Raw genomic sequence first — 14843 nt, 5'->3', positions numbered from 1 at the left:
AGTCTTTTTTCTTTTCTTTTCACACTTGCTCCAATTCATAAGGTTAACACTTTAAATTCACGGTGTACCACCCACACACTAAAACAATGATGATGCAACTCAGAACACTGATTAGGAGATTGATTAGTCTATCCGATTTATCCTGGAAAATCTACAATCAGTTACATTAATTTTACTTTGACTCTGCGTCATGAAGTTTAATCGTTTAATGTGCAGTTGCCATGTTAGAATTAAACTGCAACATTTAGATCACATGCAGTTGATCAGTAATTCAGACAACATTCTTCTTCCCTGGTTTTATTTGCAGCAATGGTGTTGCTTTTTATCTCTTATGTTTTCCTCAGCTCTTAATTATAACAACTCAATCATCTTGCCTGAAGTGGATGATTTGCGATCACTTCACTTTCTGCAGAAAAAAGTCAAATGATGCACCAAACCGCTCTTTATGTGAGTGTGCAGAGTCTGAGGAAGGCTGAGTTAACAAGCAAACTGATAACCACCATCATGATACCCGTTATCTCCAACTGTCGTTTTATCAATTTTTAACTGTCTCACGATGCATTGTTACATCCCTAGAAACTAGTATTAACCAAACTGACTGGCACCCATGGTGTTCGCAGCTGTCTGTGTATACGTCCATACTGGACTAAAATAGAGGCTTCGGTTCCCATGGGAATGGGTAAATTGGACACATGTGAAGGCATTGATGTTAAAAGTACATACAGGTTATGAAGCAATATATGCTGCCAACCAAACAACATCCTTTGCAGGGATATCCCTGCTTATTTCGGTAAGACAATGCCAAGACACACTGTGCATGTGTTCCAACAGCTTGCTTCATAGTAAAAGAGTTCGGGTACTAGACTGAACTGCCTGCGGTCCAGACCTGTCTCCCATTGAAAATGTGCGGTGCATTATGAAGCACAAAATATGACAACAGAGACCCCGGACTGTTGAGTACCTGAAGTCGTGTATCAAGAGTGAGAAAGAGAGACTTTTGCTTTCAAAACATCAACAACAAAAAATGATGATGTAACACAATGGTAAACATCCCCCATACCAACTTGTTCGATCCATGCTGTATGCATCAAATTTAGAATGAGTAGAGCAGGTTATGTTCATTATTGAGATATTGATATGAGTAATACAAATTCTAGCTGAGGAAACAGGGCTGTACAGTGCCACATATATGTCACCTGTACTGTTAGCATTCATCTGATGCAGCTGTGCTGAGTGTGTGCGAGACAAGAGCTGCTTGTGTGTGTGACGTGAATCGACATGCATTTTCCACAGCAAGCTTTTACTTCAGCAAGCCATCTTGTGTATTAACTGCCGCCCAAGTATACGTGGTGATTGATATGTGTGGACTCATTTCAGCCATTAGTTTTTTTTGTTTGTTTATTTGTTTTGTTTTTGTTTGTTTTTTTTGTCTGTGATGCTACGCATGATCAATTAACAAATGGAACCCACCCCCGGTACCTATTCATTTTGCTATTTGAGCATCATCAATAACAACAAGCCTCCTTCACCTACAGTTCACCTGCTAGTGTGAAAACAGATTAAAAATCCAAAACACAAGTTGTGTTTTGTGGGTGACTTTATAAAACAGGCAGCTGATGAAGACAGAAAAAAAGTCTTTGTGTGTGCTGTGAGAGGCCAGTGGTTTAGGGGTGTGTGTGTAGAGGAAGAAATGAAGGGAAAACCAATGTAAGCAGATTAAAGTAATGTGTGTATAAACACTAAAATAATGTGAAGAATTCAATTGGTAAGATAAGAAATTGCCTAATAGAAATAGTGCAATATATTCTTTCAAATATTTTAGGAGTCTGGTGCATTGAAACAATAAAAATCTTTTGGATTCTAGTTTTTAATTGTTTTATCACATCCCACATATGGATTTATTATAAAAAACATTGGCTGTATAATGATAAAAAAAAAAAAACAATCACTATGATTTTTGTACTTCTCATTAGAAGCAGAATATGTTGATGTTTTGTAGATGTTTTGTGCAGCAATAAGATATACACAGTATGCATGAGCTGGGCAGTATAAAGGTATTACAGTATACCAGGGTAGTAAGAAATTTCAATACCTTCATAAATACAGATGCTCCTCTTTCTAGTAAACTGATGGGAGAGATGCTGTATTATAAATTGCAGCTTAGACCACCAGGGGTCAGGCTCTGAGCAGCAGCACTTAGAAACTTAGTGTCTTGGGGATAAAGTTCATTCATTCTTTCATTCATTGTCCGTAACCGCTTCCTTCATGGGTCACAGGGGGCTGGAGTCTATCCCAGCTGATATTGGGCAAGAGGCGGGGTAAACCCTGGACAAGTTGCCAGTTCATCGCAGGGCGGGGAAAAAGTTACAGGACTATCTAGTTAAAAAGAAGAAAAATGCCTCTGTCTCCATTTTAAATTATTTTGCATTCAGTCCAGCTGAAGGTCAGATAACAAACACTGCAGACTACTGGCAGAGTAGAGTAGCGAAGTGAGTGTGTAACTTTAGCAAGCATCACAGAGGGCAAAATTGGGTTTGAGTTTGTCAGTGAAAAAAGGCTGCATCTTCTCAAGACAGAAGTAGAGCTCCTGCCTGTCTGTGTTGTTTCCCAGCTGTGGGAATAGTGCCGAACATTTGAGTACAGTCTAGCTGAGCCATTGTATACAACTTACTTCCTTGTTTTACCAGCACCTGGAAATAATGCTATTTTCACCAGATCTTTCATTCTTACAGGCCCAGATAGATCTGCAGACGGGACATCAGCAGACCCCGATGTGTTTTGTTTCAGAGTGTCAGGCTGTTTACTAAACATTTACTGGCTTCAAACTAACCAAAATCATGTCACAGAAGCAACAAAAGTCATTACATCAGCCTCAGAAGACAGAAGAGTTGAGGAGGAACCTCACTTGGTGCTGCAATAAATATTTTGCTCTCATTTGCTTAAAGTCATATCAACACAAATTTTACACAGCAGATCATCCATACACTAAAAGAACAATGAAACAAATGTAGACACACTGAATGATGTTTTTATGCTTGAGCCTATCTTTCTGCCAAGTCTGTTTTGCAATGCTAGTACTGCAGCCACACCACTGATTAGAAAATTGTGTGTGGAAATTTGTGAGGAAAAAGAAGGGAAAAAAAAGAGTTTTAGGTTTTGTCAAACAAGCTCATGCAATGAAAGCCTAGATATATTGAGTATGTTTCATAGTATATCCCCCCAGATTTTCTTTATATGAAGACATAATGAATGACTGAACTGAACTCACCATCTCACCAGGCAGTGGGCTCGAGGAGGGAAGTCATTGTTCATACACAGAAGGTCCTGCATCGCTAAGGGGAAGGCATCTGGACACAAGATCAAGAGTTGTAAGCAAAAATATTAAGGATTGGTATGAATTCAGATGTCTGGGTGAATTCTTTCACCTGTCAACTATTCCCTCATATTGAATTAACAACAGGTAACAATCACTATGACACAAGTGTAAGGCAAATTAGAGATGTGGTAGGGAAAATCTGGAATGGATAAATAATTGTGTGCTGACATAAGAGATTTGCTAATGAAATACGTTTTTATTTATTTAATTAACAAACTGGATCTTAAAACCTCTTCTTTTTTTTTTTTTTTCTTTTTTTTTTTACAAATTTACTGGTAAAGGAACAAAATGTACAAGCTATTTAGTTCTCATTACACTCAAAAGGCAGTACTGCTTATTGATTGCAATTAGGTATATTTTTATATGTCTGATAAACTTTTAATGCTTGTTGTGAGTTTCTAAGGCTCAGTGTTTTTCTAAGACATAAATGCAGTCAATTTAACTTTTTCAACACTTATGAGGCTTTAGGTTTATGCCTTCTCTATAGAAATGGAAATCATGTCTGTAAAAGAATCATATATACCCTGGTGTAACATAAGAGTACACAACTATAAACATTAAGTTAACATGCAACTGCTAAAAAGATTGGGCCTCATGCAAAAGCAATTTTGTATTCTTATCTTAAATTTCTCTTACTTTTTTGTAGAAAGGACTTGTATGAACATGCCATGTCAGATTCAACAAGAGTTGGAAATTTGCATAAATGACACCCAAATAATACCTTATAAGGCTATACTTCCTGTCCCATGGGGATTAATATTTTTCCTGAAAATTAGACTTTTTCTATCCCGGGAAAAGAAGCCAATTTTCCCAGGAATCCCAGGAAATATTTTTTTTTTAAAAGCTTTACTTCAACTAGGGTATCCTGCTCTATCCCGCCCCTCGCACCACCAGTGCACAGTGGGATACACCTCTCAGGTATGCCCAAGTGCCCTCAATAATTCACTGGCGAGGTCAGCCCAAACATGCAAAGACAATGCGCAAAATACACACGAATGCATACTGTTAACTTCAACATTTACACTTAATTGCAAAACTATGTTCAAAGTAGACTTTACTAATCCACACTCCTGCATTTCATGGCTGTTCCGCTGGTGTGAGCCGAGGCTGCAAGTGCGAGCTTCCTATATGACAAGGCAATAAATAGCAGGCTAGTAAACTCAATGATCACTCAAAGTTAAAAGAATATTTCTTTATTTTACTTCAGCATTTGTGCATTAGAATATGCGCAATCCCACAAGGTCAGACTCAGAGCATGCATGTGCATAGCGCTTTGTGTTAATATTCTGTGTTGCGTTTTACCAGTGTACAGCACAGCAAACACACACATCTGCTGTATGTTTTATGACAGTAAACTGACAGCCTATATTTTTCCGAATATATTTTAATATATTCTGTGTTTAAAAAAGATAAATAAATAAAACATTTTTTGCCATTTCCAGTCACTGTATTTCCTGAGAAACGGGAAATGGGTCTTGACTACATTTCCCAGGAATCCCATTTCCTGGCATTAAACCCTACTCTCCCATATGTTAAGAAGTGTTCATTCATGAAAATGGCATGAAAAAGTAAAAAGAGGAACTATTCGAGTAGAGATGCACCGATTTCAATTTTCTTGGCCGATTCTGAGTCTGACCTGCCAATTTGGATTTTGGCCGATTCCGATTTTTAGTCTATAACTGACAACATTCATAAACATTTGTGCAACTTTTCTTGTAAAAATTGAATTGGATGTTCATAATACAACACTGACTGTTAAATATTCATTAAATTCTATTTTACATGTTCTCCAAAGTCGTCCAGGTTACAGCCAGGCCTTATTATAGTTTTATAAGATTTATCAGATATAAGATTATGAATCAGGAGAACGCGATCTCACAAGATCAATCAATCTTGTGGGATTTCACGGGACACGATTTCACGTGATCGCCTGTGGAAGCAGATGTAAACAAACCCAAGACTGACACGGTGCAACAATCTGCTACAGTAAAACTTTGCCATGAGAAACACAGAAGTTAAGAAGTTAAATGAGGCTGAATTTAAAAATATTTTAGGAGACACATCAACATAAGTTGTTTATTCTTCAGCCAGAACAGGAGGTGAGATTTTAACTGTCCCACTGTGAACAGCAGTTTGATGCTGGCTAACATTAGCCTGAAGAACTACAAAGTTTGTTGTTGTTCTGCTCTGTCTCATTGTAGACTGGCTATCTTCTCTTTATTCTGTTCTTTGAATCTATCGCTGACGCTGATTTCATGCAAGCATGTGTCTGAGTGTGTGTAGTTGTGATCAGCACTGTGATGGATGTGATATCATGGTCAGTTTGTCTGCTGCACGCATGACGTGACCATCGTGCACAACACGTGTGACAATGATGGGCACAGAATCAGACATGTGACGCTGACCAGCTGGTCACCGGTCAGGGCCGGTCATGCTGAAAACCGGCCGGTTGATCGGTGCATCCCTATTTATGACTTCAGAGTTTGACGTCCTGCTTTCAGAGAGAGAAAGAAACGGGAAACACAAGTGCTGTGAATGCCATGTTACCTGAGGGTTGGACTGTCACTGAAATAAATAAATAAATGAGAAATATCGCCCTAAAAAGACGATATAGTCGTCCAATCACCCAACCCTAGTGGCAAGGTCTCCTAAATCACTTGTATACAACACGTAAGAACAAATACGAGTGCTTCTTGCATGAGGCCCATTGTTATCATCATCATCAACTAAACTGATAAAGTAATAGAAATCTTATGTACCTTCCTCATGTTTGTCCTTCTCATCGTGCTTCTCACATTCTTGCTTCAGGAAGTAGTGAGTTATATAGAACTTAAAGTCAGCAAAATTAATATCCTGAGACTTCTCCCCCCAGGTGCCACTGGTGTATTTACCCTGTGGTTAAAGAAAGTAGCATCATAACAGAGTGAAGGTGAAGAAACTGCTGGCAATGTACTGGTGTCATTCTTCTGAATACTGAAATGAAAGCAGAGTACCTTCTCAGGGGACACATTTCTTGCAGAGTTCCCAATCAGCTTCCAGTCATTTAGCACTTCCTCAACTCTGGACACAAACCTTAAAGTAGTTAAAATGAGTTTTGCTGTCAGGAGCAGGGAATAATACATAATATAGTCTAGTCTAGTCTATAGTCTAGTCTGGCATGTAAATGATACTGCCCAACGAGGTGTCCATTATTAGGAATGGATGATATGAATGAATGAATTTATTAATTATTAATAATTATGGACTTTTCAAAGTGCATTATCCCACTTATAGCATGGGAAAAAGATCTCCATACATTTTGCAAACAAATTCAAAAGGTTTTTCACAAGCAATAACTCCATTTCCTTGGTGATACCTGAGTGTGTTCTGTTTGACTAAAACCCACTGAAGCTTGAAGTAACAAGTTGAAAAGCGAATGGGATCTGAGATGATCGCTTATACAAAGTATAGTTAACATCCTGTGGTGTTCAGAGGATGAGGCACTTAGTGTTGAAAATAAGTGTGGCTTATTAACATGTTGAAATACATTGTAAATGGAGACTTTGACTGCAAGTCTGTTGCTATGATTACTCATTTTAAATGCAGGCTGTACCATAGACAAAGTACCAAAAATTCTCTGGTTTCAGCTTCTTAAATATGACTAAGATATGCTGCTCTTCAGTAATAGGCAAACATAAAAATCAGTCCCTCCAGATTGTTGCTGCCCTTCATGGCAGCTTTTCTGAATATTTAAATGAATATTGCAATGTTTTCAGACATTTAGCAATGAAGTTGTGGGACCAAGTGAAAATTGCAATATAAAGCTTTTTTTTCTTCTGTAAATGTGATTTGTTACAATCACAACATTGCAACTTCCTAAAGAGTTTGAACAATATCTGACTGTTAGTCCTCACACATTATGCATACCTGTTTCACCAGGTGATGGCATGCAAAAAGTAGTACAAGTGCTTGCGAGCAAAAATCTGTGTCAGTACCAGTAACAGATTATGAACAATATAAATGACAGATCATAATCGGGCTGCCCCCTCAGGTTGGAGAACCCTCAGGTGACTGTGCTATTTCAAGTCAAGCTGTAGTTTGTTTGTTGTTTGTTAGTGTGCCTTACAGTAACAGGATAAAACAGATACAAGCTTACAAAAATTTAAAATATATTTTATGATAGCTGGTGCACTTATTTAAAAAATCCTCTTGACAACATGCACTGGTGGTTAACTGATGAGTGACAGTGAAACACGCAGTTGGGAAACAAGTTTCAGCTCTTTTTTTAGGTACCATTGTCTGTAGAGCAACATCCCATATTATACACAATATGAATGATCCAATTCTGATAAATGACTTAATATTCATCTTGTGCTTTCCTTTTCATTTATCTACCCTCACCTTGTTCTTGTCATTTTTTTTTTTTTTCACATTTTTTTTAAATGCCCCAATTCATAAGCCTGGCGGGGAGCTTGCTGTATTGCCAGGCTTACAATACACTGCAGAAACCCTGTTTTTCCAACCCATGGTCATCCCCCCCAAACCCCCCCAACCCCTCCTTAAACAAGCACGTGTTGCGGGACTCAATTCATGTACATTCAGGAGGCAAGAGAGAAGTCTGGCTCCATATGTCTATGGGTGTTCAGATCTCAGTACTTTTGTAGGTTGTAACTCAATCTCTGTGGTTTGAAATGTAGTTTCTATTCTGCGAAATGCAAGATGATCGGAGCGCGATCCGTAAACAGTTAAATAAGGTAGAAACACAGGAGTGAGACTAAACTCCAAAGGCAGCTACAAAAGCCTCCAGCAAAGACACGCAAGTTCTGCTACCGAATACATAGCTGATGGGTGGAGACTGTAACCGGCCCTGCTAACAAACAGAACCACAACACCGTGGCACTGAGCCTCCGTAGTGGAAACGTATGTCACAGCTGTTACGACATATGAATCCAACTGAACAGATCCTTTCTCATTGTGTTGCATGGCGATGCCTCGCTAGCTGTAGTACCAATTTCCCGTAATAATTAGAACTTCAGTCTCAACTAGCGATATTAGTCATCAGAGTGACAGACAGTTCGCCTACCGTTCCCACTCTGACGCGGTGGTGAAATCGGTGATCTCAAAGACCTCTGACTCGGGCTATAAGAGAAATGCAGAGGTTAACATGTAACATACAGTCACTTCTTTAAACTATAACTGTATTGACGTCCTGGCCCTGCACTCAATTACACGGCTAAAAAACTTACATCACTGTCAGCAGCCATCTTGCTGTCCTGTTGTTGTTGTTCTTCTTCTTTTCCGGTACTGTAGGAACTCTTTTGCGCACTGCTGCCCCCATCGATGTCAAGGGGTCATTGCGGCTTTCTTTTTCTTCTTCTTCCAATAGTATACATCTGCCGACCCGGAGGCTGCAGATTCAGACCCGCAGTTCTAGGACGACATTTCTAAGACCTTAGGTTTTCTGCGATAGCGCCACCTATCGAACTGGATGACAGCAAAATACTATTGACTGTCTAACGATAATATTGAAGATTTATTCTACCCAAATGCCAAAATAATTGCGATTCACTATTAAAGTTTTAATTGTGATTCATTATTAAAGGTTTATTCCACCCGAATGCCAAAACAATTGTGGTTCATGATATTATCCCAATATCATCAAAATATGCAGATTCACTCCCGCATTTCTGGGACTGCAGTTGTAGGCCCCTAGGTTTTATAATATTGGAGGTTTATTCCAACCATATATGTGGATATATGTCTTGAGGCTTTCCATTTTCGACAACATAATTTCTTGAAAAACACTTGCCTATTCTTACTTGGATGTACCTTGCAAATAAAAAGTCCTTGATCCACCTGTACATTGGGCCACTGACCCCCAATTTACTCACTTTAATCAATAATCCCTCTTTCCACATCATATCATATGCTTTTTTCTATATAAAAAAAACAGCCACAACACTTTCCCTACTAATTTGTGTTTTCCTTATTTCATGTTCCATACATAAAACCGGGTCCATGGTATTTCTGCCTTTACTAAATCCACTCTGATATCTTGATACATACCCTTTGCTTTGTATATAATATATTAATCTTTCATTCTCTCATCATCCTCTCCATTACTTTTCAAATATTAGATGTTAGGGCAAGAGGCCAATAATTTCCTGGGTTTGCGTTGTTTTTTCCTGGTTTAGGTATTGGGACAACCACTGCATCTTTCTATATCTGTGGTAATTTTCCCTTTTCCCACACTTTATTTGCATCTGTTTCCCTTCCTATGGAATTGCAAAAGACCTTTTTAGCACTTTTAATTGTTTTCCTTACATTAACTTGCAACCTTTTATATTCAAAAAGCGTCTGGAAATTATGAGTTCTTTTTAACACTTTAAATTAGAGATGCACCAACTGCAATTGTCTTAGCTGATTCTGATTTCCGGTTTTAATAGGGTCTGACCTGCCGATTCCGATTTTGGCCGACTCTGATTTCAGTCTTTCTAAGAACTGTAATTGACAGCATTCACAAACATTTTTGCAACTTTTCTTGTAAAAATTAAATTAGATGTTCATAATAAGATACTGACTATTAAATATTCATTAAATACTATTTAAATGTTCTCCAAAGTCCTCCAGGTTACAGCCAGGCCTTATTATAGTTTTACATTAAGATTATGAATCAGCTGAATGTGATCTCACGAGATCATGGAATCTCTCTGGATTTCGCGGAACGCGATTTCACATAATCCCCTGTGGGAGCAGATGTAAACAACCCGGAGACAGACGCTGTGCAACAGTTTGCTGCAGTAAAACTTTGCCGTGAGAAAAACAGATGCAGACGTTAAACGAGTCTGGATGAGAACATGTTTGAGGAGACACATCCACATAGATTGTTTATTCTTCAGCCAGAACAAGAGGTGAGACTTTAACTGTCAGTCTGTGAACAGCAGTCTGCTGCTGGCTAACACTAGCCTGAAGAGCTACAAAGTTTACGGCTGTTTTGCGACATTATCAGCTGCTCTGTCTCGTTGTAGACTGTCTCTTCTCTCTTTATCCTGCTCTTGGAATCTGTCGCTAATACTGTCTTCAAGCAAGCATGTGTCTGAGTGTGGGTAGCGGTCAGTTTGTCTGCTGCGCGCATGACGTGACCATCGTGCAGAATGTGTGTGACAATGATGAGCACAGAATCGGATATGTGACGCTGACCAGCCGGTCACCGGTAAGGGCCGGTCACGCTGAAAACTGGCCGGTTGATCTGTGCATCTCTACATTAAATGCTTTATTTCAAGATTTTATTGCATTCTCACATTCTTTCATCCACCATGGCCCGGTTTTCCTTTTATTCCTACCTCCTTCCTTAGAATTGCTTGCTTTGCTGTCCCTAGGATAGTGTCACAAACAGAAAGGTTTAATTCGTCAATATCTCGATTAGTATCTATGCATTGCATTTTTTATCACATATCTGCTTAAATTTTCCCAACCAGCACTGCAGAAAACCATCTATCCAATCTATCATTTCCATACTCTCCTGAATTCACTCCTACTTCAGTTACTATCAGAAAGTGGTCACTTCCAATTGTTCTGTCTCTTACAGTTTCCCAATTGCAGTTACCTGCCACTGTTTCCGATACTAAAATAAGATCAATAGCTGATTCTGTGTTATTTCAAACATTGATTCTTGTACCATATCCATCATTCAGGCATACTAGATTTTTGATTTGGATTGGTTCTTCACTCACGTCCCCATTTCCATCATTATAGCTACCCCATATTGAGCTATGAGTATTAAAATCACCACAACAAATCACAACTTTTCCTTCTAGATGTACAGCTAATTCCGCCAGTAATTCTAATGAAAGCTTCTTACAGGGGTTGTAAAAATGTTAACACCATCTTTTGTCCACACTTCAATTACAATCATTTCACAGTCTTTCCCTTTCTCCAATACTCCATACTGCATTCCTTGCTCACAAATATTATGCAACCTCCCTCACTTCTGTCTGTTCTATCTCATATACTATTATAGCCTCTAATCACAAAATCCAATGTTAGCTTCAGCTGTGTCTCTTGAATGCATATATTCTCTGGTTTCTTGCAAAGATAATCAATAAATCCTTTAAATTCCTGGGCATTTGCTATTAAACTCTTTGTATTCCAATGAGGAATAATAATTAGGTCCTGTCCCCAGTGACCCCAGGTTTCCCATCTGCTCCAAGCCTTTTGTTTATCTGTTCCCAAGATACGTCTTTCAAAGCCATTTTTTTTTTCAGCTCCCCTAATAATTATTTTCATTTTCTCTGTTTTGTGTGTCACCTGATCTGTGCAGTTAATAACATAAGCAATGAACAAAATCAGCTTATCCATAGTCAGTTATGTATTAGCTTGCATTTTTTGAGCTCCTCCTGATCTTGAATATTGATTGTTATTGCCTGTTTCTTCCATTCCTTTTTGTATTTGTACTCTCTTCACTGCTTCAGAATAACTTGTGTTGTTAACTGTTGTCACTTGTTGGATTTCCACTGGCAATAGGATACTATCATCTTCGGTCCTGCACAAGGCCCCCATCACCACTGCTGAAGATCTGGCTGCCACTGCTCTGTATCTACCTGACGCTACAACACCTCCGGCTGCAACGTCAATTCCACCCGCTGCTATGGCTTGATCCACTGCGTCTGTCTCTGCCTCAGTCACCATCCCCCAGGACGCCTGGCTCTGGCTCTTAGCTAAACCCAAAGCCCCCGGTCAACTCTACTCTAACATAACTGAAGCCATATCCACCGCCCTGGGTCGTTGTCTGCGGTACTACCGCAGTACTGAGCCGGTGACCTGCAGGGCCTCTGACAGCTCTCGCAGCCCACACTGGCCGGTACAAGCTCCTCCATCAATTCTCATTATTGGTGATTCAATAGTCTAGAGGATATTTGTTTGGAAATGTATGTAATATTTGATTTTTAAAAAATAGTTAATTAATTCACACAAACCTAAGGGAAACAGACTTTCTTTGTGTAAAAGACATGCTGAAGGATAAAGAAAATGATACATAATTATGTTAGGGTGTGATCCAAAATGTTCAAAGGAGGAGAGCCTCCAAATAGTATATAACAAGGTGCATTGACTGCTATTTTTCAGTCTACAGTCTTCAGTCTTCAGTTTTTTAACAAAGTTGATAAGGTGCTGTGGCACCAAGCCCAGATTCACTTTCTTTTGATATTTTTGATACATCAGTAACCTGAAGGGAGGCATCAGAGAGGCCAAGTCAGACTACAGAAGAATCGAGGACCACCTGAACAGCAACAACAGCAGGTAGATGTGGCAAGGTGTCCAGCATCTCACCAACTACAGGACCAACCTCAGAACTACTGAAGGCGATGCCATGTTGAACCTCTTCTTTGCCCACTTTGGCCACAACTGGTGGCCAAACTGGGGGACCTGGGACTTCCACACTCCACATGCATGTGGACAAACAGTTTCCTATCTGCCTACACCATTGTAAATTTTGCGGGCAACACCACGGTGGTGGGGCTCATCTCTGAGGGGGATGAGTCCGCCCACAGGGACAAGGTGGAACAGCTGACAGTGTGATGCAGGGAGAATAACCTGTTCCTCAACACCTTGAAGACCAAGGAGTTGATAATAGACTTCAGGAAGAAGAAAACAGACAGTCCATCAGCAAGGATTTTGTGGAGATGGTGGTGGACTTCCACTTCCTGGGAGTCCACATTGAGGAGAACTTGACCTGGAGCATGAATACCTCTGAGCTGCTGAAAAAGGCCCAGCAGAGACTGCACTTTCTAAGGGTGCTCAGGAAGAACAACATCACCCAGAGACTGCTGGTGTCCTTTTATCGGTGCTCCATAGAGAGCTGTTGGTGTACCACATACTGTGTATGTATGTGGTACACCAACAGTTCACAGTGGCTCAGAGGAAAGCATTCCAGAGGGTCATTAACCAGATCGTCGGCTGCCTTCTCCTCACTCTAGAAGAACTGCACAGTTCCTGCTGTCTCAAAAAAGCCAATAACATTATAAAGGACACTTAACACCCTGGTCACTCCTTGTTTGAACTGTTGCCATCAGGCAGACGGTAGAGATCAATCAGAACAACGACAAATAGATTCAGAGACAGCTTAAGGGATTGTGCAATTGACGGGTGATAGAATGTATGGTTGTGTGTGTGTTTTTTTAAATATCTTATTTATTTTAACACTATTTTAGCTACCTATTTATTTTAGATTTTGTAAATGCTTCTTTAGAATTTTATATGACTTTGAATGATGCACTGACTGGTTTGGCATTTTAATTTTGTTGTATGTTACCAATGCCAATAAAGATTTTCTAATTCTAATTCTATTTTCCATCATATTCTGCTTAAATCTACATGGTCTATGACTTTGGAGTGACTTAGAAACTGACTGAGAAATTGATCAGGCAGACACAAATGATATAAGGTCTAATAATGGCCAAATCTCTGACAATTGAATGGCCCAAAGTGTTCTATATAGTACTTCTACTGTTGGTGAATCTTTCTGAATTGCCATGTTGAATTGTGGCAATGTCTAAAACTTTATGTTTTACAGTGCATCACAGCATGGATGTGGATGTACAGCACTGAGTGAATAATGCTACAGCTTAAAATAACAGACTTCATTATCAGTACCAGTGAACACCTTTCAAAATAAAGGTCTGATAATGGTTTAATGTTAACCAAAATGCTATTGACTTTCTTTGCTTGAATTTGATTTGTTGGTATTTCCATGATGGCCTTGTTGGCCACACTTTGCTCAGGTCAGCTATGTTGAAGAGGGAACTACAAAGAGTGGTTGAATGTTTTCTCCATGAGATTATCACAGAGCACAACCTAAAAGGGTTCTGAAAAAAGTGGCACTAAATCAATGTTGTATGCACATTTTTCCTTAAAACCTCTGGTGTACAGTGATTTTACAGTGTACAGTGGTGCAAATAATGTAGTACATTTAAAATGTTCTGTCTTCTGTCACCACAATCTGTCATCTATGATGGTTCCTCATCTTTCAAAATCTAAGTTAAGTTGAATCAACTCATATCAGTGTCAACCCAACATTATTGCATTTAATTTATAGTATATTAGTTTGTCAGAGGTGGGAGATTATTTTGGAATTTGTCAACCCACACTTAATGATCTAGATTCTAGATGCTACAATAACAATCCCACATCAACGAGAACATTATACACTCCACATCCCACATTTCACGCTCTCAGCTATTTCAATTCAATTCCAGTCTTTTTCTTGAACATTTATTTCCCTTATTTTACATTTTACTTTTAAACTTAAAACTTTTGCTTAAAATTTAGCTCTACCATAACCTTTACCAAAACACTGATCAATTAAAATTACATTGACTGAATAAAAATTTTCAGAGTACAAACCCATACCCAAGATTTGCAGATCATTCAGATCCAGATAGAAATAGAACAGAAAAAGACACAAAAAAACCCCCACAAAGTTGTCATTAAG

The 14843-nt window shown here is 39.0% G+C and overlaps 1 protein-coding gene across 4 annotated transcripts in view; it reads right to left on the bottom strand.

Moving 5' to 3' along the window:
- Positions 1–8722, bottom strand: part of rab3gap1 (RAB3 GTPase activating protein subunit 1) — a 120177-nt gene extending 111455 nt beyond the window's left edge. For 2 of the 4 annotated variants that reach the window (XM_084740049.1, XM_084740051.1), the window contains exons 1-5: positions 8602–8701; positions 8439–8494; positions 6370–6448; positions 6136–6268; positions 3269–3347 (exon numbers count right to left, since the gene is read on the bottom strand). In XM_084740049.1, coding sequence (XP_084596175.1) covers positions 3269–3347; positions 6136–6268; positions 6370–6448; positions 8439–8494; positions 8602–8619 — 365 coding nt within the window. In that variant the 5' untranslated portion in view covers positions 8620–8701. Of the gene's footprint in view, positions 1–3268; positions 3348–6135; positions 6269–6369; positions 6449–8438; positions 8495–8601 lie in introns of all 4 variants that reach the window. The other 2 variants (XM_084740052.1, XM_084740050.1) reach the window with 2 other exon arrangements.
- Positions 8723–14843: the final 6121 nt, after the last annotated feature.

This window comes from Lutjanus erythropterus, chromosome 17 (assembly GCF_056507025.1).
Source record: "Lutjanus erythropterus isolate fLutEry1 chromosome 17, fLutEry1.hap2, whole genome shotgun sequence".
Classification (NCBI taxonomy): Eukaryota; Metazoa; Chordata; class Actinopteri; order Lutjaniformes; family Lutjanidae; genus Lutjanus; species Lutjanus erythropterus.
Note: the sequence above shows the minus strand (reverse complement) of the source record. Positions and strands in the feature narration are given on the sequence as shown.